This window comes from Hemitrygon akajei, unplaced genomic scaffold, assembly GCF_048418815.1.
Source record: "Hemitrygon akajei unplaced genomic scaffold, sHemAka1.3 Scf000219, whole genome shotgun sequence".
NCBI classification, from domain to species: Eukaryota; Metazoa; Chordata; class Chondrichthyes; order Myliobatiformes; family Dasyatidae; genus Hemitrygon; species Hemitrygon akajei.
In genome coordinates this window covers 28,684-53,993 of record NW_027332102.1, presented here as the reverse complement: position 1 = coordinate 53,993, position 25,310 = coordinate 28,684, and the positions used below count along the sequence as shown (strand labels likewise).

General features: G+C 44.3%; 1 protein-coding gene across 6 annotated transcripts in view; it reads left to right on the top strand.

Annotated features, from left to right (window-relative positions):
• LOC140724442 (NACHT, LRR and PYD domains-containing protein 12-like) overlaps window positions 1-25,310 on the top strand; it is a 64,484-nt gene that overhangs the window by 22,094 nt on the left and 17,080 nt on the right. For 4 of the 6 annotated variants that reach the window (XM_073038892.1, XM_073038890.1, XM_073038894.1 and 1 more), the window contains 7 exons: window positions 134-301; window positions 3,621-3,717; window positions 8,127-8,486; window positions 9,061-9,227; window positions 12,541-12,712; window positions 12,820-12,885; window positions 18,947-20,684. In XM_073038892.1, the coding sequence (XP_072894993.1) occupies window positions 3,708-3,717; window positions 8,127-8,486; window positions 9,061-9,227; window positions 12,541-12,712; window positions 12,820-12,885; window positions 18,947-20,684 (2,513 nt within the window). In that variant the 5' untranslated portion in view covers window positions 134-301; window positions 3,621-3,707. Of the gene's footprint in view, window positions 1-133; window positions 302-3,620; window positions 3,718-8,126; window positions 8,487-9,060; window positions 9,442-12,540; window positions 12,713-12,819; window positions 12,886-18,946; window positions 20,685-25,310 lie in introns of those variants that run through there. The other 2 variants (XM_073038893.1, XM_073038895.1) reach the window with 2 other exon arrangements.

Here is a 25,310-nt window from a genome sequence, read left to right as displayed (position 1 = left end):
GAAAGTGTGAGGGGCAGTTACAGATTTCTTCACTCGCATCATTATATATGAGTTCAAGATTTAAGTTCCAATAAGTTTAATTCTTTGTTCTACTTTGCATGAGTAACATGCTTCATTATCTCTCTGGTTAAAGGTAGACCTGACCTGCGAGATTTATTGGAAGAAAAGCCCACGACAGTAAGAAAATCACAACTGAAGACGAGGGAAAAGCAACAATGAACCAGCCCGAAGACGGAGAGCACCAACTGGAGATAACCCATCTGACTTGGCGTCTCCATTGATTCAGTCAGGAGAGAGTTTGGTGAGTCTTATTTACCCAAACACTGGTCTTTTAGACATTACATTTCTGTATCAAGGAAGGTCGGAAATAGCTGGAGTGGGACTGAATCAGCCTCGGAATACCAGTATGCGTCTGTCAGACCCAGTTGCACTAACTGCAGATTTGCTAATTACTCTGGGAAGCCACGCACATTCCCTCATATTGTTTACTCATTTCAAACTCTTATCAGTTCTGCTTGTTTCCTTGCTTGGCTGTGTTACGTCACAATAATCTCAAAATGCGTTGAGAATTTCCTCCCTTTATAAGAGGCCGCAGTTTTCTCCTGATCTAGTGATTGCAGAAATGTGGAGTTACCGTGAACTACAGCAACATGTCATTGACTCCTCTGTCTATTGTAATCTGCAACGATATACTTGCCCTCGAGTATATTGTCCCAGAAGCCTCCGCAAACCCTCTTGAAGCCAAATGTCCCAGCACCACATTTCAGTCTTAACTAGCAAATGCCAACCAATAATTTACATTTGTATACCCTGTCGCCATCAAGTACTTTTCTGCTAATAAATTGTCAGAACCTAGGAACCTGTGATTAAGCATATTTAGGTTTTATAATGAATTTATGTTCCCATCTGGCCCTGTACCAAAGGCATGGGTTATATCTGTACTTGAGATGAATAGATGTCCCTGCAGCCAGGACTGCTGGAGCTGCCGGGGTTAGTTTAAACTCAGTCGTTGCGGGATGGGAACCAAAATGTTTGGTCAAATAATAGAAGAGTTGATATAAAGGTAGATGCGAAGTTCACAGAGACTGTGGAAGGATCGGTTGTGGACAGGGCATCATGTAGTCAGTTGGAAATGTCTTTAATTCAATACAATATGTATTAAGAAAACGAGTAACTTAGAACATGAATGGTACATGTTATCACCATTACACGGACCGGACTGTTACAAGGGCAGGATTAGTGTTTGATGCTCCAGGTTTTAGTTGTTTCATAATACATACGGGGGTGGGGGGGGGGGGGGGGGTGAAAGTCAGAGAATTGACGTTACTAATTAGGAATCGTATGACAGTTACATAAACAGAAGACATCAATGTGGGTGGAAATCAGAAAAGGGAAGGGGGCTATCATTCTGGAAGTATTCTATAGGCCTCCCCCAAAGCCACCAGGATAATGAGAGCAGATAACTTGGCAGTTTTGGGAAAGGTGCAAAAACAACAAGGTCATTATCATTATTGATATCAACTTTCCTGATGTTCATCCCACCTCCTTGTTCCAAAATGAGTCAATGGGGCAGAATGCATTGTGCTTCCAAGAGGGGTTCTTGACGTAGTATGTTGATGGGCTAACGGGAGGATTTGCCATACTGTATCTAGTTTGAGGCAGTTGATGCCGGTTAGGTGACAGATGTCACGATGGGTGACCTTTATGAGATAGAGACCATAACACCCCAACTTTTATCATGGTCATGGACAAGGACAGTAGCAGACGATACGAGGCAGTATTTAATTAGTGGATGGATAGTTACAATGGTATTCGAAGCATCTTGGGGGTGTAAATTAGGATAACATTCTCAAAGGGAAATGCAAGATGGAACTGTGAAGTTTGTTTCAGTAACACTTGAATGCGGTTCGGCGTAGATTTGTTCCACACACAGTGAAAGAATGTTTATATAAAGTAACCGTGGTTCACAAGGGATGAGAACATTTAAGCAAGAGGGAAAAGGAAGCATTATTTAGGTACAGTAAGCAACATTCAAGCGAGGCTCTAGAGAATTACATGGTATCCTGGAAGGAACTTAAGAAGCGACTTAGAAGTCAAAGGGAACTTGAGAAGTCCTTGGGAAGTAGGATAAAGGAAAGCCCAAGGCGTTCTTCATGTGGGTGAAGAAGTGGAGGAGGAATAGCTTGAGGGTAGGATACTCAGGAGCAAAGATGGAAACATGCCTGGACGATGCAGTGATAGGTGAGGTGCTTAATGAATGCTTTGATTCTGAGTTACCAATGAGATGGACAGTGATTGTGATGATAGCATAATATTGCCATTCTGCTAAGAAATTGATGTTGTTCAATCTACCAATAAACACCATGTTACTACAGAAAGTGAGGGGTGATTACGGGGCATTGACAATGAACATTGCATCCTCTCTGGCCACAGGGGTAGTAACACATGATTGGAGGCTGTCAAATGTTTGTATGTAATTCAATAAACCCAATGGGTTTAAATCCTAGGGATGATAGACCAGTGAGTATTACATCGGGGGTGGGCAAATCCTTGGAGCGGATACTTAGGGATAGGAAATTTGAGCATCTGGAGAAGCATAATCTTACTACGGGTTGCCATTTTGGCTTTTTGATGGTGAGTGGAGAAAATGGAAGGGCAGGTGCGGGACATAATTTTCCACAGTATGGACCAGTCACACACAGAATATCTACTAACATTTGTATCGACAGAGACTGATCAGGAATCACCATGGCATGGTGCATGGAAAGTTGTGTTCAACAATACTTTTTAAGGTTTTTGAAGATGATTATCAATGAGGGTGGGGGAGTGGATGGTGTACATTGAACTCCAGTAAAGCCTTTGGCAAGGTGCCTCATGACAGCTTGGTCTGGAAGATAAGGTCCCATGCGGTACAGAGAGAGAAAGTTAGATGGATTCAAAAATTTCCTTAAAGGTAGCAAGCAAAGAGTGATGGTTGAAGGTTTCTCCTCAGAATGGAGGCGCGTAAGTAGTGCTGTATCGCAAAGCTACAAGTAACATTTGATATTTGTTAGTTGATAGCAATGAAGTGAATGCAGGTGCACAAGGCTTGACTGGTCAGTTCGTGGTTGACACAAAATTAGTAGATGGTACTCACGGTGAAGACTGTCGTAGCTTATACGGGATCTAAATGGGCAGAGGAGTGGTATAGAGATTGCAAAACCAACACGAGCAGCAACGGTTTCATGCAGAGTTTGGTGATGATGTGGAGGGGAGCAGCCAGAGGAAGTGAGTGAGGCAGGAACGATTGTATAATTCCAGAAGCAGTTGGGGTGTGAATATGGAATAAAGAGGCAAGGAGGGAAATGGGTCCAACACAGGAAATTAGCACCATCTAAGTGTACACTGTGGTCAGCATTGTCTCGATGGGCTGAAGGGTCTGTATCTGCGCTCTGTTGCTCTGTGACTCTATCAGTAGGATGCGCCAGGTATCACCGGACCGACATACAGACATGGTGTGGGAGTTGATGTTTGGTCCCTAAGCACACTGCTGCTGTGATACAGAGGATGACAGTACTGTCACATTTGCAAAGTAATCCTACTCTCTCTGACTCACTGTCTGCCTGTTTTGTGTAATTCAGGGCATCACCAGCAGGTGAGGCTGTCGTGCATCGCGACCAAAGTGTAAACAAGACGCCGACAATCAACAATCGTCATTCAGAATCAGAATGGCTACAGGTATGTTCACTGGGATCTTTATAATTAAACTTATGCCCTGTTGGTGCACAATAGATAGATAGATAGATAGATAGATAGATAGATAGATAGATAGATAGATAGATAGATAGATAGATAGATAGATAGATAGATAGATTGATAGATAGATAGATAGATAGATAGATACTTTATTCATCCCCATGGGGAAATTCAACATTTTTTCCAATGTCCCATACACTTGTTGTAGCAAAACTAATTACATACAGTACTTAACTCAGTAAAAATATGATATGCATCTAAATCACTCTCGCAAAAAGCATTAATAATAGCTTTTAAAAAGTTCTTAAGTAGTTTACTGAAATACAGTAAATACAATCAACCCCGGCACTTTAACATATCTTACTCCTGGCGGTTGAATTGTAAAGCCTAATGGCATTGGGGAGTATTGACCTCTTCATCCTGTCTGAGGAGCATTGCATCGATAGCAACCTGTCGCTGAAACTGCTTCTCTGTCTCTGGATGGTGCTATGTAGAGGATGTTCAGGGTTTTCCGTAATTGACCGTAGCCTACTCAGCGCCCTTCGCTCAGCTACCGATGTTATACTCTCCAGTACTTTGCCCACGACAGAGCCCGCCTTCCTTACCAGCTTATTAAGACGTGAGGCGTCCCTCTTCTTAATGCTGCCTCCCCAACACGCCACCACAAAGAAGAGGGCGCTCTCCACAACTGACCTATAGAACATCTTCAGCATCTCACTACAGACATTGAATGACGCCAAACTTCTAAGGAAGTACAGTCGACTCTGTGCCTTCCTGCACAAGGCATCTGTGTTGGCAGTCCAGTCTAGCTTCTCGTCTAACTGTACTCCCAGATACTTGTAGGTCTTAACCTGCTCCACGCATTCTCCATTAATGATCACTGGCTCCATATGAGGCCTAGATCTCCTAAAGTCCACCACCATCTCCTTGGTCTTGGTGATATTGAGACGCAGGTAGTTTGAGTTGCACCATATCAAAAAGTCCTGTATCAGTTTCCTATACTCCTCCTCCTGTCCATTCCTGACACACCCCACTATGGCCGTGTCATCAGCGAACTTCTGCACATGGCAGGACTCCGAGTTATTTTGGAAGTCTGATGTGTACAGGGTGAACAGGACCGGAGAGAGCACGGTCCCCTGCGGCGCTCCTGTGCTGCTGACCACCGTGTCAGACCTACAGTCTCCCAACCGCACATACTGAGGTCTATCTGTCAAGTAGTCCACTATCCAATCCACCATGTGAGAGTCTACTCCCATCTCCGTTAGTTTGTGCCTTAAGATCTTGGGCTGGATGGTGTTAAAGGCACTAGAGAAGTCCAGGAATGTAATCCTCACAGCATCACTGACCCCAGCTAGGTGAGAGAGGGATTTGTGCAGCAAATACGTGATAGTATCCTCCACTCCCACCTTCTCCTTATACGCAAACTGAAGAGGATCCCGGGCGTGCTTGGTTTGTGGCCTCAGATTCTGTATTATCAGCCGCTCCATGGTCTTCATCACGTGCGACGTCAAGGCAACAGGTCTGAAGTCATTCAACTCCTTTGGTTGTGGTTTCCTCGGTACCGGGACAATACAGGATGTTTTCCACTGTCTGGGTACTCTTCTCTGCTCCAGGCTCATGTTGAAGATGCGCTGTAGTGGTTCTCCCAGCTCAGTCGCACAGGCCCTCAGTGATCGTGGGGAAACTCCATCCGGTCCCGCCGCCTTGCTGGTACAGATCCTCCTCAGTTGAAGATGAAGAAACTTACACAGGCGCTAACAGGGCAGAGAAAAGTTTCATCAAGCAGTGTCATTGATCCCACTGGTAAAGCGACTTTGTGTAGTCGATCAATCCAACAGTTCCAGCGCAGGGACCTGACACCGGTAATGGTCGAATGACTCCGCTCACCAGGCAAAGCTTCACCTGAGTGAGAGTAGCCGGAGACCCTGAATCAGCAAGTTGAGAGGGAAACACAAACAGAAATGTGACTGCGGTGTTGTTTGTTATGTAAAAGTCCAGGTCCAGGGTTTGTTGCACATCAGGGCCTGTTTAGAGGTGAAAGACATCTCCAACTTCCATTTATAAAATTCAGACACAGGTGATTGGAGCTTTTCCGGGATTTCAGAGATTGTTTGATAATACAACATTTGACGTTTTGGCAGGGCAGCTATCAACTCCCCCCTTGATGCGCAAAGTTGATGAGGAGAATTTTCCGAACTCTGTTTTCTGTAGCCGAGCCGAGAATATTGCCAGCCTTCGAAATGGCTGAGGATCAGGAGACACTTCATTTTGGATTATCTTGTGGTCTGCTTCGGTGCATCACTGTCTGGTATAGAGGGGTAACTGCACAGGACCGAGAGAAGCTGCAGAAGGTTGTAAATCTAGTCAGCTCCATCTTGGGCAGTAGCCGACAAAGTACCCAGGACATCTTCAGGGAGCAGTGTCTCAGAAAGTTAGCGTCCATTATTAAGGACCCCCAGCACCCAGGGCGTGCCCTCTTCTCACTGTTACCATCAGAAAGTAGGTACAGAAGCCTGAAGGTACACACTCAGCGATTCAGGAACAAATTCGTCCCCTCTGTCATCTGATCCCTAAATGGACATCCAATCTTTGGACACTACCTCACATTTTTAATATACAGTCTGTCTGTTTTTGCACGCTTTAAAAAATCTATTCAATATACGTAATTGGTTTACTTGTTTGTTTTCTATTATTATTATTATTATTATTATTATTATTATTATTATTATTATTATTATTATTATTATTATTTATTATTTTTCTCTGCTAGATTATGTGTTGCATTGAACTGCTGCTAAGTTAACAAATTTCACGTCACATGCCGGTGATAATAAACCTGATTCTTTTTTTTCATCCCCCAATCCATGTCCGGTCTGTGGCCAAAAGGTGAACGTGAGTTCTCAATATTTCCCTCTTGAGATGACCTGCTACCTGAATTTAAATTCCCAGTATCTCTGATGGGAGACCCGGTATAACCAGTGACCAACTGTCTCTGTCTCCTGTAGGCATTGTGATTGCGCTCAACTCTGTGATTCCAGGTGGAATGAAAGAGAGGTTACAGCCTGGACGAATTCATACTGTTCTAACTGTCTCTGAGCTTGCCCGATTTCCCAGCAGCTTTTCCCAAATTTCCCTTGCAGACTTCTTCGATCCTTTTTCCTCGCACAACTTCTCAACTTTGTAATTTTATTTGTGTTACAGCCTCCTGTTGCTTCATGTAATTTATACCCATCAATCACTACATGAAAAAATGCCCCTTTTGAATGAATAAATGAATGACATTTTATTTCGGTCAGTAAAAACATAACAAAAACATCATTTTCAAAGATGATTGATAAGACAAAATTAAATAATAAAAAAACAAGAAAATGTAGATATTCTTTAAAACTGACCAAAAGGGTGTCAGCTGGAGCTACAGCTTATTATGCCTTCCCCTCTTACTTATACAGAAAACATATTTGGCGTCAATCATCACATAAAAAATGTCATAATCTTTTAACAAAATTCCGAGTATCATTTATTTACATCACTGCCATTCATTTTAAATCATGCATTTTTATATTTTTTCATTAAATGTGTAAGGTTACCATTCAAGCTCCCATGATCCAGGGCAAACTGTCCCAGCCAAACCATTTAACACAAAAACCAAACAGCCCCATCCAGTAACGTACTTGTCAATCTCCCCGACACTCTTTCCGTCTGAATCACATCCATCCTATAGATTAGCAACTGCAAAAGCGAGACTAAGTTTAGCTGCCAGAAATGCACGCAAGTCTCTCCCTTTGCCAATGACTTGTACAGTTGTTACCTGACAATCATCGTCCAGGAGACGGGATGGGAGCCAGGGGACTAGGCATCATGGGCTTCAAGGTTATGATCAGTCTGTAACCCTGGGGACTGGACATTGTTTGTATCAAGGCAATGGTCAGCCTGTGACCCAGGGGACAAGACAGTGTGTGACAAAGCAAATGGAGAGCATGTGATCTGGAGGATCGGACCATGAGTAATCCAATGGCTTGTCTGTGAGTGACACAGGTGACTGGACAGTTTCTGATCCATAGAGATTTTTGTCTGTAGAAGATAATCCCAGTTATAATTCCCGATATCACCTGATGCCGTTCCATTAATAACCGCTGGTTATCAGTCTGTTCAACTAATGCGTAGTCGGTGATCAGTATTGCTGTGTATATCCAGTTCTTTTTCTGGGACTGGATGTGTCCAGACACTGGCTTATCGGGATGGTCACCTGGCAGGAGGTGTGGTTCACGTTCACCAGCAAAGTCCCACTCCATATCTGGTAAACCGGAGTCTCGGCTCCATTGCAGACACCCATTGTGAATCCTTGTTCGAGTCTAAATCACTATAAACCTGCTATTCATCATTTACTTAAGGTGGGAAATTAAATCGGGTACAGAAAATACTCAAAAGGCTTTTACCAGGCGGATCATCGAGGGAAGATGACCGGGACACGGGAAGCAAGGTACCAAAGCAGGGTCGGATTGAGAGCAATGTCCCAATGGAATGTAGTCCGGCCACAGCGGAAGTGGAGCAAATTCAGCCCAGAGACAGTGACGTCAGAGACACTGAGCAGGACCGTGGAACCAGCACAAGTGAAGTGAGTGCCTGTCAGCCCAGAGACAGTGACGTCAGAGACACTGATCAGGTCCCTGGAACCAGCACAAGTGAGGCGACTGCCTGTCAGCTCGGAAGCTCATTGAACACGGAATTATCAAGTCCCCAACAAGGAGCGGGTGAGTGAAATGTGAGGATGATTTGTTCACAGAATGAGGTAGGAAGGCGGGTAAATGTGTTTCTTTGTTGGATGGTTGGTCAGAGAGGGGAAATGTGTGAGTGTATTGCATGTGGTGTAGTGGGCACCCGTTACCCTACTACAGGAACTGTATTACCTGCTCTGATGATTTCCAGGATGTGTATCGGAGGAAATGCAGCTAAACGAATAAGAGAGTATTTCCAGGATATGAGTTATGGGAAATGTATTCGCCAGGATGGAGAGAATATCTCTGGGAAGCAACTGTCATTGACAGTCCCAACATTTATTACCCATCTTAACCTGAAATCTGTAAGTGGATGGGACGGTGGGTGAGGCAGGTTTCTAGTGAATGTGGTCCTTCTGGTAACGTAATGCCCAGCGCATTGATGTGTCGGTTTTAAGGCCAATTTTGGAGATTAGGGCAAAATACTGTTTCCAGCTGAAAGCAGGTGAACACTGAGATTCAAGACATGACTGGTTTATTGATCTGGGTGAGAGCGGTGGAGACAAGCGATATTTGAGTTTGTGACGACATTCTCTTTTTATATTCACAGAGCCAGAGTTTACACTCTCTGACCTCCTGGCAGAGGGGGGCGAGTATCAACTGTACCAACTGACAAAGTTCTACAGGGACAGACTCAAACAAGCGATTGAAGAAAAGGTTGAAAGACTTGGTTGGATGTTGACAAAGGAGGGACATTTCAGTAGAGAAGATAATGAGGTAAGTGTCATAAGGGGAGCGTTAAGACAGGACCCAAATGTTGACACAAAGTACTAGGAACAGGGTGGAACAAAGCTAAGGGACGAGACAGGCCGCAGTTCGTGACGTTCGTGGAGATCTTGGAGTTCGTGGAGATCCTGGAGGCTTGGGTAGAATGAGGCTACAGTCCTGGGTTCTTGGGAATCTTGGATACTTGGGTTCCTGGAGTTCTTGGGTACGTGAGTTCTTGGAGTACTTGGAGGCTTGGAGTACTTGGAGGCTTGGGTAGCTCGAGGCTAGAGTCTTAGAGTGCTTGGAGGCTTGGATAGCTCGAGGCTAGAGTCTGGGGTTGTCTAGGGATGGAGTGCTTGGAGGCTTGGATAGCTCGAGGCTAGATTCTTGGGTTGTCTAGGAGTGCTTGGCGGCTTGGTTAGCTCGAGGCTAGAGTCTTGGGTTCTTAGAGCTAGCCTCCTGGGCGGGCCAGGGGCTCGCTTACAGGGGGGAGGGAAAGTAACTTCTGCCACCTCCAACGGGATCCAACTAACAAGCACATCTTTCCCTCCCCCCCCTTTCTGCTTTTCGCAGGGATCGCTCCCTGCACGACTTCCTTGTCCACTCGTCCCCCCCCCCCATCCCTTCCCACCGATCTCCCTCCTAGGACTTATCCTTGTAAACGGAACAAGTGCTACACCTCCCCTTACACTTCCTCCCTCACCATCATTCAGGGCCACAGACAGTCCTTCCAGGTGAGGCGACACTTCACCTGTGAGTCGGCTGGTGTGGTATACTGCGTCCGGTGCTCCCGGTGTGGCCTTTTATATATTGGTGAGACCCGACGCAGACTGGGACACCGTTCCACTGAACGTCTACGCTCGGTCCGCCAGAGAAAGCAGTATCTCCCAGTGGCTACACATTTCATGTCCCATTCCCATTCTCATATGTCTATCCATGTCCTCTTCTACTGCCAAAATGAATCCAAACTCAGTTTGGAGGAAAAACACCTTATATATGAGTCCAACTTGATGGTATGAACATTGACTTCTCTAACTTCCGTTAATGCCCCTCCTCCTCTTCTTACCCCATCTCTGATAGATTTAGTTTCCCCCCCTTCTTTTCTTTCTCTCTTTCTGCTCATCATACTGCATGTTCTACATCTCGATCTGGTGCTTCCTTCCTCCTTTCTTTCTCCCTAGGCCTCCCGTCCGATGATCCTTTCCCTTCTTCAGCTCTGTATCCCTTTCGCCAATCACCTTTCCGGCTCTCAGCTTCACCCCACACCCTCCGGTCTTCTCCTATCATTTCACGTTTTCACTCCCCCTCCTACTTTCAAATCTCTTACTATCTTTCCTTTCAGTTAGTCCTGACGAAGGGTCTCGGCCCAAAACGTCGACAGCGCTTCTCCTTATAGATGCTGCCTGGCCTGCTGCGTTCCACCAGCATTTTGTGTGTGTATCTACATTTGCTGCCACTTTTAATGAATTATGGACCTGTATTCAAAGTTCACTTTGTTCTACCACAATCCTCAGTGCCCTACCGGTCACTGTATAAGGTTGACCCTGCTTAGTCCTTCCAAAGTGCAATACCTCGCACTTGTCTGCATTAAATTGCATCGGTCATTTTTCAGCCCATTTCTCAGCTGGTTTAGACACCACTGCAAGCTTTGGTCGTCTTCCTCTCTCTCCACTACACGTCCCCACTCTTGGTGTCATCTGCAAATTTGCTGCTCCAATTGACCACATTTTCATCCAGGTCGTTGATATAGATGACAAACAACAACGGACCCAGCACCGATCCCTGTGGCACAGCAGGAATTACAAACTCCCAGTCAGAGATTCAACAGTCTATAACCTCTCTGTCTTCTTCCAAAAATCCAATGTCAAATCCAATTTACCACTTTAACTTGTATGCTGAGCAACTGAACTTTCTTGCCCACCCTCCTGTGCTGTACCTTGTCAAATGTCGTGCATTCCTTCGACAACACCCATTTCCTTCGATTCATCAACTTTCCCGTAACTCCCTGGAAATACTTTAAAATTGGTTAGACATGAACTACCACTGATGTCTTATGACCCCAGAAATCAATGGGTTGTCTGAAAAGAGCATATATATCAGACAAACCTTTTGGTGAGCTATTTTACATTAGTAGCTAACCTACTTCATATTTCATATTTTCTCTACTTACGGCTTTTTAGTTGCTTTCGGCTGTTTAGTAAACGCTTTCCTATATATATTTTTCTATATTCTGTGTCCTCTCCTTTGCGTTTGTGCTGGCATTGACTTCCTCATCAGTCACAGTTGATCATCCTCCCTCTGGTATAATTTTTCATCTTTGGGATTACCTAGCTCTATCTGCGCCTTCCGAATCACTCCCAGAATCCTCATCTATTCCTGCTTTGCTGTTGCCTCTGCTAATGTCCTCTTCAAATTTATTTTTCCAGCTCCTTTCTCGTGTAATTCCTTTATTCCACTGTAATACGGATACATCTAACTTAAACCTTCTCCCTCTCAAACTGTAGTGTGGGTTCTGCTATTTTATGATCATTGCCTCTTACGGGTTTATTTAGCTGAAGCTCCCCAATCAAATCTGGTGCAATACACAACACCGAATCCAGATCCGCCTTTCCTAGAGTGGGCCATCTCAAAAGCCATCTCATAGACATTCTATAAATTCCCTCACTTGGGATTCAGCACTGACCTGATTTTCCAAAGCTCCCTGCGTATTGAAATTCCCCATGACTATTTTAACACTGAGCTCTTTACATGCCTCTTCTCTCTCCCACTGGAATTTGTAGCCCACATCCTGGTTACTGTTCCATCAGGGTAATTTTTCCTATGCAGTTTCTTAACATCTAAATCGTCCATTCAGCTACCACCTCTTTATAAGGACATTTATCTTTCTATGAGAACGGAGTCAACCAAACCCTTTCACCTACCCGCCTATCCTTTCCATTAACTATTTATCCTTGGGGATAAGCACTCAAATCTGATCTTCTTTCAACGATGCCTGCCATCCATTTTTGCTCTCTCACTCTCCCCTCTCTTCCGTTCTTGTTGTCACATCTTTTTGATGTAATGTTGCACATTGATGGACAAATAAGTTAATTAAGTTTAATATACTCTAGGGTGACAATAAATCCTTATTCTTACACAATATTGATTTAGAATTTCCTTCAGTTACTGTTTCTCTGTTAATGACTGAACCCAGAGAGGATGAGGCAGCAGCCCAGTGACTGCATCTGTTCTGAAGCTACCGAGACCATGAACAGATATTTTCCTGCACATTCTCCATGTCTGTCTGTCTGCTCCACAATAAATTCATTGTTTCCTTTTATAGAAAGTCACTGAACTGACAGAGAAAGGAAACCGGACAGAGAGTTCCAGACTCTTCCTCAGTTTGGTGATGGGCAAAGGCTCCCGGGCCCGGAGGGCGATGTGGGAATCCTTTCTGATGTGGAGGACTGAGTTACCGAAGTTGGACAGAATACTGAGGGAAATACAGGAACACGGTATGTTAAAACCACGCACTGAACACAAAGGCACATTGAAATAAACATTTAAATTATTTTAATTTTTTTAGCTCTGTTTCCATGGATTTTGTTTTATGTTTACACAGGTCCTGATCCACAGGAATACATGAACATCGGAAAAGGGTTATCTGAGTTACCCACTCAACTGATAGGTGAGTGATGAAATGCACAGTTCAAAATCAAATCTGAAATGTTAGTCTGTGACTTGGCAAAACCTCAGAATCAAAATTCGCCATTAAGCATTCGCCAATCTCTGGATTCAGGTTACAATTCAGAGAATCTCTCTTTGCAGCCTGAATATGCTACATTGTATTTTTGTCTTAATCCAGCTGTTGGTACTGCTGAAGTCTTCACTCCAGGTCCTCACACTCTGGGAATTCCCACACACCCGAGTCAGGCTCCTGATACACTATATGACCCAGTCCTGGTGACATTTTTATCTTCAGACGTTTCATATTCCAAGCCCCTTTTCCTTTGTAATAGCACAACACGCAATTCTGTTAGCTGATGATCTTTACCTTTTGTAATTCTGCTAGTGACTTCCACAGAGTTTGTCTGGCATTTCCTTTTCGCCTGTTACTGCAACTACAACATCATTTTCCAGCGGTCATCTGGGAAAGAAAAAAAAATACTTTGGATACTTTGAAATCCTTTCTTATATAATTGACCATATCCTTGCAATTCCTGCACATTCATGTGTATCTAGCAGCATCTATAACATATTTGCCACCGACATGACCTGGACAGTAACTTCCATGCACCCACAACTCTGTGAAGAAACTTACCACAATTGCTGTAAATTTACGCCATCTCACCTTAACCAAATGCCCTCTGGTATTAGACATCAGTCTTATTTAAAAAAAAAATAACAATAGACAATAGGGGCAGAAGTAGACCATTCGGCCGTTCGAGCCTGCACCGCCATTCTGAGATCATGGCTGATCATCTACTATCAATACCCGGTTCCTGCCTTGTCCCCATATCCCTTGATTCCCGTATCCATAAGATACCTATCTAGCTCCTTCTTGAAAGCATCCAGAGAGTTGGCCTCCACTACCTTCCGAGGCAGTGCATTCCAGACTCCCACAACTCTCTGGGAGAAGAAGTTTTTCCTTAACTCTGTCCTAAATGACCTACCCCTTGTTCTCAAACCATGCCCTCTGGTACTGGACTCTCCCAGCATCTGGAACATATTTCCTGCCTCTATCTTGTCCAATCCCTTAATAATCTTATATGTTTCAATCAGATCCCCTCTCAATCTCCTCAATTCCAGCGTGTACGATCCCAGTCTCTCTAACCTCTCTGCGTAAGACAGTCCAGACATCCCAGGAATTAACCTCGTGAATCTACGCTGCACTTCCTCTACTGCCAGGATGTCCTTCCTTAACCCTGGAGACCAAAACTGTACACAATACTCCAGGTGTGGTCTCACCAGGGCCCTGTACAAATGTAAAAGGATTTCCTTGCTCTTGTACTCAATTCCCTTTGTAATAAAGGCCAACATTCAATTAGCCTTCTTCACTGCCTGCTGCACTTGCTCATTCACCTTCAGTGACTGATGAACAAGTACTCCTAGATCTCTTTGTATTTTTCCCTCACTTAACTTTACACCATTCAGATAATAATCTGCCTTCCTGTTCTTACTCCCAAAGTGGATAACCTCACACTTATTCACATTAAACGTCATCTGCCAAGTATCTGCCCACTCACTCAGCCTATCCAAGTCACCCTGAATTCTCCTAACATCCTCATCACATGTCACACTGCCACCCAGCTTAGTACCATCAGCAAACTTGCTGATGTTATTCTCAATGCCTTCATCTAAATCGTTGATGTAAATCGTAAACAGCTGTGGTCCCAATACCGAGCCCCGTGGCACCCCACTAGTCACCACCTGCCAAACATACAAAATGCAGGCTGTTGATCCAAACTCTTATCTATCAAACTTGTACACATCAGTCAGATCTCTATTCTAACTGCAGAGTAAACAAACCAAGTTTATCAAACCCTTCCTTGTCACCGAATCCAGGGAACACCCTGATGAACCTGTTCTGCACCCTCTCCAATCCTTCAAAAAGCTGGAAATCAGAAGTGAATACAATACTCCAGATGCACCCTAAAACCATATGATCCAGGAGTAAAATTAAGCCAATCGGCTCAGTGAATTTGCTCCGCAAATCCTCTCAAACCCATTATTCTGCCTTCTCCCAGTAAAAGCTGATGCTTTTCCAAATCAAGAACCTATCGACCTGCATTTTAAATATACCCAGTGACTTGTCGTCTTCAGCTGTCTATGACAATAATTTCACGGATTCACCACCAACCAGTGAAATAAATTTCTCCCAGTGTGGGTCACCTCCAGCCAGGACAATTCACACAGTACTCAAGCATGTTAATTTTCTGCATAAGGATTCCATGTGGGACCTTGTCAAACACCCGACTGATATCCAAGTAAAAGATCTCCATGTGTAATTTCATCCATCACCTTTGTCACCTCCTGGAAGAACTCCATCAAGTTGGCAAGACGCTAACCCCGCCCAAAGCCTTGCTGCTGTACCCCAAAGCAGCTCAAACAGGCTCTCTTTCATATTCGCAAGGGACAGAAGATATAAAAGGCTGAAGGTATGTACCACCAGCCTCAAGGACAGCTTTAATTCTGCATTTATAAGACTACTAAATGATTACCTTCTATGTTATTATTGGCTCTTATTAAAACGAAGACAATTTTATATATATAATTGTAACATTGTGCAGATCGTAACTAATAACTACTCACTTAGATAACCACAATATACTTACAGAAGAGCAGAAAGAATACACTCCGTGTATGAACAGATTTAAGGAGCAACTGATAATAGATTATGTATCTATCGAGCACTGGGGAGTGTAGAAATCTCTCAGTGTTATATTGTCTATCAAAAACGATTTGATTCTGTCTCACATGGTTAAGAGGTTTCAATATTATATAAGATGCATCCAATACTTGTGAAATTTCTACAACATTTAATGAAGTACAATAAACGCCCTATTAACAAGAACAACGGAACAATCACTGTTAACAAAATAAATGGAGACATTTTCCAGAGTGACACATTAAGCTCACTATGGCTTTATCTGGCGTTAAACCCACTCTTTAATTTCCTGAAAAAGACAAAAATCAGGTATCAAATCAGAAAAAAAAAGAATTATACCTTGACACAACTATACAGGGATGATTGGAAATTATTTGCTCTTGCATCAGTGGAGCTAAAACGATTAATTCAAATAATGGAACTAATTTCCAAAGAAAGCATATACAGTATAGCTATGCACGTCTGTGTGATTCCGTAAATGTGCAGAAATAGAAATAAAAAAGAGATTAGTGAGTCACTATCGATGGGTTGTTTGTCCATTCAGAAACTAGATGGCAGAGGAGAAGTTTCTGAACCGTTGAGTGTGCGCTTTACTCCGATCCTGTACAGATGTCCCCATGAAGCAGATGGTGATGCAGCCAGTTACAATGCTCTCCAAGTTACACCTGTAGAAACATACGAGTGATGTTGGAAACTCCTGATGAAATCTAGCCAGTGTAGTAGTTTCTTTGTGGCTGCATCCATATTTTGTGTCCAGGTCAGATACTCGAAGATATTGACAGCCAAGAATTTGAAATTGCCCACACTCTCCATTTCAGATCCCTCTGTGAGGATTGGTGTGTTCTGTTCCCTCATCTTACCCTTTCTGAAATCCACAATTAGCTCTAATGATATATTTTTATCAACGCAAGCAGGACTCAGCACTCCGTACAAGCATATGCAATTCTGATAAGGAGTACACATCACTGAACGCATAACCCATAAATGAAAGCATAACCCATAAAAATGAAGAAACGATCATAATAGAAGAACGTTAACCTTGGAAGAGTGGAAGAGTCTGACTCCCCACGGAAGACATCCCCACGATCTGAGCGCATTAGATGTCGACAAGGAAGCGTTGACTGCCTGGCTCAGAGTTGGAGATCTCTTCCCAGAAACAGAAGGGAACATACAGGACCAGGTGGTTAACAGATCTAGTTATCAAGAATAAGGAATAAAGGCCAACAGGTTCAAGATGATAAATGAAAATCACAAGAGAAGCCAGAAACAATTGAACACATTACAGGATCCTGCAGTAGTTTTACTCAATCTGAGCACTGACAATCAAGTGGTAGACAACTTTCACCAACATCTTGCTCAAACTACAACTGACAAAAAACACCATCCCTCACTATAAATACAAGTCTGCTCCACATTTAGAGTTGGAGTCCGACAAATCTACCGTAACCGATGCATTATTAGAGATAGGAAAATTCATAATAACTGTCCGGCTATAATTGTACCGGACAAACTTGCAAAAACAACTTTTTAAATAGATATTGCCATTCCAAACACACATAAATTACAGATATCAATTAATAAAAAACTTTAGAAATATGCTGAATTAAAAGAGGAAATTGAAAGACTGTGGAACATGAACACGATACACATCGTCCCGATAATAATATCGACAACTGGTATAATCCAAAAAGCACTACACGATAGTAATAAAGAATTAGCTCCACACAGCAATGTTCATGTAAATCTTCCGAACGCCACAATAGTATACGCCACGAGAGTATTCTGAAATTCGCTATCAATTTAAAATGAGTGTGCTTGGATATGCCCGTACCTCAGGATTTGCCAGTTTGGGTTAGAAAAAATTTAAAAATAAGTTATTTATAAAGCACTTTTCATCGGGATGATGTCGTTCAAACTGCATTACAATGGGATAAAGTTCAAACTAGAAATTAAAAGACAAAATAATTTCAATTACAAGCAAGGTTCAAATTCTTTAAAAAAAAAAGTTTTACGCCGGTGCTTAAAAGTGACTAAGGGAGTCTACATCCCTTACACAGTACTTGCAGAAGTCTTGGTCTCCCTAGTTATATATATCTGCCTCAGAATTTTGTGCAGTACTGTACCATTTTTTAAGTGTTGAATTCTACAGTTTAGGAGAATAGTTCAAAAACTAAAAAAAAATCTGACCTGCCAATGATCCTTTGGCCTTGTACCTTATAGTCTGTCTGCACTGTATTTTCTCAGCAACTGAAACACTGTTTCCCTGCACTATTCTGTTCCGTTTTTCCTTGTAGGACCTTATTGCACCGATGTGATGTAATGACCTATTTGGATCGCGTGCATAAGAGTTTTCATTGTACCTTGGTACATGTGACTATAATAACCCAATTTGCCAAGTTATTGTTGTCAATAACACAGAGCTGCTTGGTTGCTTAAGATTGTTATACCCAGGGGTGGTAGTGGGGAAACACTCCCACGACCTATTAAATGCTCCCAGTGGCGTGCGACTCAAACAGCCTCTGACAATCAGGTCCAGCTCCTGGCCTTCACGTGTGAATTAGCTACTATGCTTGGCAGAGGCATTTTTTCCGATAGGAGAAAGGGCAAATGCGGTTTACTGCCACCTGACAACCAGTCGCTTAGGGCAGATGGGGCTCATCGTTCGTGACTGGCAGCTCATCCAGAAGAAGGAAAACAGTGATCTCACGCTGTTACTTTGGGAGTAAACCCAGTGGGAAAAGTATAACCATATAACAATTACAGCACGGAAACAGGCCATCTCGGCCCTTCTAGTCCGTGCCGAACGGTTACTCTCACCTAGTCCCACTGACCTGCACTCAGCCCATAAGCCTCCATTCCTCTCCTGTCCATATACCTATCCAATTTTGCTTTACATGAGTATACCGAACCTGCCTCTACCACTTCTACTGCAGCTGGAGCCCCTAAGGCCGTCTTAGGTTGCATTCAACGCAGTCTGGCAACTCCTGTGACACTTCTGGTGCCAAGCTGTATCGGTCTCTGCAGTTCCTTTGTGTTCATCGTCTGCTAATGATGGAAACAATGCTTCAAATATACTCATATGTTGTCCTAACGGAAGTGCAGTCAGGATTGCAATTGGATATCGGGAAAATTCTCTTCAAAATTAATTAATAACAGGATATGAGTATTGGACATTTTCTGGGACATCTATCGCTGTCAATTCTGGTGTCTGTGAACACATTTTTACTTTCTGTCTTAGTATCCATGGAAACATTGAATTAATTCATGTAATCTCAAACACTGAATGTTGAAATGCAATTATAAAGTTCTTTGTCAGTTGAGCAATTTAACTTGGTGACCATGTTCTCTGTTCCCATGGAAGATGTTCAACAGAAACACAAGGAGACTCTGCGGGCACAAACTGAAACACTGAGAGTGAACACGATCCTGATGAGGGAGAAGGAGAAGGTTTTCCAGCTGGTTGATCGATACGCTGAGCTCACGGTCATTTCTACTGTTCGAGATCGGAGACTGGTGGAACATGAGCTGCTGGCAAGAGGCAGAGACCACGAGGAGTGGAGAGGGAAACATCTCCGCCGAGAGCTGGAAAAAATCCAGACTGAGCAGTTGTTCCAGAGCTGCTTTTCCCAGAGTAAATCCAAATCTAGGAATTCAGCAGCAGTGGCCGGAGTCCCGGGGATCGGGAAAACAACAATGGTACAAAAGATTGTTTATGACTGGGCCACGGGGAAAATATACCAACAGTTCCAGTTTGTCTTCAGCTTCAAATTCCGGGATTTAAACTCCATTAACTGCAGAATAAACCTGAAGGAACTGATTCTGCATCAATATCCTTACTTTGGGAATATCCTGAGAGAGGTCTGGAAGAACCCAGAGGGATTGTTGTTTATATTCGATGGTTTGGACGAATTCAATGACGAAATTGATTTTGCTGACAGTCGGGGAGACACAGAACCTCAGTACACATGCAAAGATCCTGAATTCAAGTGCAAGGTGTCTGACGTTGTGTACAGTTTAATCCAGGGCAAGCTGCTCCCAGGGTGTTCAGTGCTGGTGACCACCCGCCCCACTGCGTTACATTTATTGGAAAAGGCAGAAATCAGTGTCTGGGTGGAAATCCTGGGATTTGTTGGTGAGGAACGGAAGGAATATTTCATCAGACATTTTGAAGATCAGAAGGTGGCGGAAGCTGTTTTCAATTATGTGAAGGAGAACAAAATCCTGTACACCATGAGCTACAACCCCTCCTACTGCTGGATCCTCGCTCTGACACTGGGCCCCTTCTTCACACAAAGAGTCAGGGACCCACAGCGAGTTCCCAAGACCATCACTCAACTGTACTGCTACTATATTTACAACATCCTGAAAAACCACGGCCGTGAGATTGAGAACCCCCGTGATGTGTTACTCAGGGTTGGTCAGATGGCCTTCAGAGGAGTGTTCGAGAAGAAGATTGTGTTTAAAGATGGAGATTTGATCAACTACAATCTGCAGCCTTCCCAGTTCCTGTCCGGGTTCCTGATGGAGCTTTTGGAGAGAGAGGATTCTGCCCAGAGTGTGGTGTACACATTCCCACACCTCACCATCCAAGAGTTTGTAGCTGCAGTCGCACAATTCCTGAATCCACACCCTGGGGATATCCTGAAATTCCTCACTAAAGCCCACAACACGGCAGATGGGCGATTTGAGGTATTTCTCCGTTTTGTTGCTGGTCTCTCCTCCCCAATGACAGCTCGGGGCCTGGAGGAGCTTCTGGGTCGATTCCCTCATGAAACAACCTGCCGGGTGATTGACTGGGTGAAGGAGGAGGTTAAACGCCAGAGTGGAAACACAGAGAGTGAAGCTGATAAAAGGAGCCTCCTGAACACATTGCACTACCTGTTTGAGTCTCAGAATCCTGGACTGGCTCAGGCCGCACTGGGATCTGTGGAAATACTTTCATTCAGTGGAATGACAATGACTCCGATTGACTGTGCGGTCCTGTCTCATGTCATCGGACTCTGTGATACAATAAAACACCTCGACCTGGGGAACTGCCACATTCAGTGTGAAGGAATCCAGCGGCTGGGACCCGTGCTGCACAAGTGTCAGAAGTTGGGGTAACGTGATTTTTCTCTCACTCTGAACTGTGAAACTGTTCCATTGTGTTGTTTCAATATAAAGGAATTTCGGTAAATTTGTAGTAAATCAGATTGTGAAGAATTGTGACAAATGCCCAGGGGATCAGTCAGTAATTCCCCAAGGACGGGAGGGTTCTGTGCTTTCTTGTGAAGGGATGTTGGAAACTTCATCAGATCAGTGAACAACGGCCATTGGTTTAATGGTAGTAAATCACAGGAATGACCGTGTTTCTCGCTGCCTGTGACAGGTCCATTGACAATGTTTCTTCTCACTGTTACCGACACTGACTGCAGCAGGTGGGTCAGAGATTCACAACCCCTTCCCGGTGAGGGACAAGAGACCGTCAGCAGACGGTACCAGTGAGAAGGAAAGAAATACCATTGAGAGATTGTCCTCCCACTGCCCTTCCCCGTGTGTGACTTTGCTCACTTCCAGATACACAGAGAGCAAGTGCGCATTTCCTCTGGGCCTCTGTTCAGACCCAACACACACGTACAAAAAATTTCTGCATCCTCTCGTCTTGTAGGATTATCGTTTACCCTTGGGATCCTCCTGTTGGACCTCTCATCCCAATCCCCCTTCCATTCTTTGGAATCTCGCCCCCATCCCCATTCCTCCTGTGGGATCTCTACTACTCTTTCCTCATCCTCCTGTGAGATGTCTTTTCCACACACCCCCCCCCCCTCCTGTGAGATCTCTCTTCACCATCTCCCTTTCATCCTGTGAGATTGCTCTTCGCCAACCCCCTTCCTCCTGTGAGATTTCTCATCCCAATTCCACATCCTCCTGTGGGAACTCTCTTCCACATCCCTCCTCCTCCTGGCCGATCTCTCAACCCGTTCCCCCTTGCTCCTGTGGGATCTGTTTTCCCCATGCCTCATCCTGCTGTGGGATTTCTCTTCCACACTCCCATGCCACCTGTGGGATCTCCCTTCCCCATCCCCTTCTTCCTGTGGGATACCTTCCTCCTGTGGGTTCCCTCTTCCCCATTTCCCTTCCTCCTGTGGGATCTCTCTTCCCCCATCCCCCTTCCTCCTGTGGGATCTCGCTTCCCCATCCCGCTTCCTCCTGTGGGATCTCCCATCCCAATCCCCTTCTTCCTGTGGGATTCCTTCCTCCTGTGGGTGCTCTCTTCCCCATCCCCCTTCCTCCTGTGGGTTCTCTCTTGCCCATCCCCATCCCCCTTTCGCCTGTGGGAACTCTCCTCCCCATAGAATCATAAAATCATAGAACACTACAGCACAGAAAACAAGCCATTCGGTCCTTCTAGTCTGTACCAAAACCTTATTCTGCTAGTCCCAATGACCTGCACCCAGTCCATAACCCTCCAGTCCTCTCCCGTCCATGTATCTATCCAATTTATTCTTAAAGCTTAAGAGTGAGTCCACATTTTTCACATCAGATGGCAGCTCGTTCCACACTCTCACCACTCTCTCAGTGAAGAATTTCCCGCTAAACCTTTCCCCTTTCACCCTGAAGCCAAGTCCTCCTGTAATTTATTTCTCCTAATCTATGTGGAAAGAGCCTATTCGCATTTACCCTGTCTATACCCCTCAGAGTTTTGTAAACCTCTTTGAAATCTCCCCCCATTCTTCTGCGTTCCAAGGAATAAAGTCCTAACCTGTTCAATCTTTCCCTGTAACTCAACTCCTGAAGACACGGCAACATCCTAGTAAATCTTCTCTGCACTTTTTCAACCTTACTGATATCCTTCCTATAGTTCAGTGACCAAAACTGCACACAATGCTCCATATTTGGCTTCACCAATGTCTTTTACAACCTTACCATAATATTCCAAATCCTAAACTCAACTTTGATTTATGAATGCCAGGATGCCAAAAGCCTTCTTTACAACCCTGTCTACCTGTGACGCCACTTTCAGGGACTTACGTATCTAAACCCCCAGATCCCTTTGTTCCTCCACACTCCTCAGTGCTCTACTGTTTATTGTGTATGTCGGACCTTGATTTGTCCTCCAAAACGGAACACTTCACACTTGTCTGCATTAAATTCCATCTGCCATTTTCTGGCCCATTCTTCCAGTTGGTCCAGATTCCTCTGCAAGCTTTGAAAGCCCTCCTCGCTGTCCACAACGCCTCTATCTTAGTGTCATCAGCAAACCTGCTGATCCAATTTATCACATTATCATCTAGATCATTGATACAGACAACAAACAACAATGGTCCCAGAACAGATCCCTGAGACACACCACTACTCACAGGCCTCCAGTCTGAGAAGCAATCATCCACCACAACTCTCTGTCTTCTCCCACACAGCCAATTCGAATCCAGTTTACAACCTCTCCATGGATACCTAGTGTCTGGACCTTTAGAACTAACCTCTTATGTGGGACCTTGTCAAAGCCCTTACAAAAGTCCATGTAGACAACATCCACAGCCTTTCCTTCATATGCATTCTTGGTAACCCCCTCGGAAAACACTACAAGATTCATTAAACATGATCTACCACACACAAAGCCATGCTGACTATTTTTAATCAGCCCTTGGCTGTCCAAATCCTTGTATATCCGATCTCTCAGAACACCTTCCGATAATTTACCTACTACTGATGTCAGGCTTACTGGCCTATAATTACCTGGTGTACTTTTGGAGCCTTTTTCAAACAACGGAACAACATGAGCTACCCTCCAATCCTCCGGCATTTTAAATATTTCTGCCAGGGCCCCTGCAATTTCTACACTAGTCTCTCTCAAGGTCCAAGGAAATATCATGTCAGGCCCGGGGGAATATATCTACCTTTATTTGCTGTAAGGCAGAAAGCAGCTTCTCCTCTATAATCTCTATATGTTCCATGACACTGTTTGTTTCCCTTAATTCCATATCCGCTATGCCAGTTTCCTGAGTAAACACTGACGCAAAAAAACTGTTTAAGATCTCCCCCATCTCGTGAGGCTCCACACATAGACGACCACTCTGATCTTCTCGGGGATCAATTTTGTCCTTTACTATCCTTTTACTCTCAATATACTTGTAGAAACCCTTCGGGTGTACCTTCACATGGTCTGCCAAAACAACCTCATGTCTTCTCTTTGCCTTCCTGATTTCCTTCTTTAGTATTCCCTTACATTTGCTATACTTTTTAAGTATCTCATTTCTTCCCTGTTGCCTATACCTGCTAAACACCTACTTAACCAGATCAGCAATATCCCTTGAAAACCAAGGTTCCCTATGCCTGTTAACTTTGCCTTTAATCCTGGCAGGAACATGCAAACTCTGCACTCTCAAAATTTCACCCTTGAAGGCGTTCCACTTACTGAACACATCCTTGCCAGAAAACAACTTATCCCAATCCACTCTTCCCAGATCCTTTCTCATTTCAACAAAATTGGCCCTTCTCCGATTCAGAACCTTAACTGGTGGACCAGTCCTATCCTTATCCATAATTATCTTGAAACTAATGACATTATGGTCACTGGACCCAAAATGTTCACCTACACATACTTCTGTCACCTGACCTGTCTGGTTCCCTAATAGGAGATCAGGTACTGCACCCTCTCTCGTTGGTACCTCAATATATTGATTTAGAAAACTTTCCTGAACACATTTGACAAAGTCTACGCCATCTAACCCTTTCTCAGAGTTGGAGTCCCCGTCAATATGTGGAAAGTTAAAATCCCCTACTATTACAACTTTCTGTTTCTTACATCGGTCTGCTACCTCTCTACAGATTTGCTCCTCCAATTCTCTCTGCCTATTGGACGGACTATAATACAACCCTATTCGTGTGGTCGCACTTTTCCCGTTCCTCAGCTCCACCCATATGGCCTCTGTAGACGAGCCCTCCGGGCTGTCCCGTCTACGCACAGCTGTGATATTCACCCTGACTGGTAATGCCACTCCTCCCCCTTTCATCCCTACCCCCTATCACGTCTGAAACAATGGAAACGCGGAACATGAAGCTGCCAGTCCTACCCCTACTGCAACCAAGTCTTACTGATAGCTATAATGTCGATATCATCATGTGCCAATCCACGCCGTAAACTCATCTGCCTTACCTACAATACTCCTTGCATGGAAATAGATGCACCTGAGAACATTTCTATCACGTACAATCCTTTGATATCTGTCTATTCAAGCAGTCCTCGTATGACCCTTATCCTCCTCCACCTCACTATCTGCTCTAACACTCTGGTTCCCCTCCCCCTGCAATCTAGTTTAAAACCCCCGGAGCAGAACTTGCTAACCTACCGGCAAGGATGTTAGTCCCTCTCCAGTTCAGGTGCAAACTGTGAAATTCGAACTGGTCCCACCTCCCCTGGAAGAAAGCCCAATTGACCAGAAACATGAACCCCTCCCTCATGCACCATCCCCTCAGCCACGTATTTAGCTGCATTATCTTCCTATTTCTAGCCTCACTAGCACGTGGCATGGGTAGCAAGCCACCTGTGAGATCTCCCTTCCCCATCCCCCTTTCATCCTCTGGGCTCTCTGTTCTCACACTCCCTTCCTTCCAACTGTTGGATCTCTCCTCAGCATCCACCTTCTCTCCTACTCATCCCCCAACCTCCTGTATGATCTCGCTTCCCCACCCACTTCCTCCTGTCTCATCTCTCATCCCCATGCCCCATCATCCTATGGGATCTC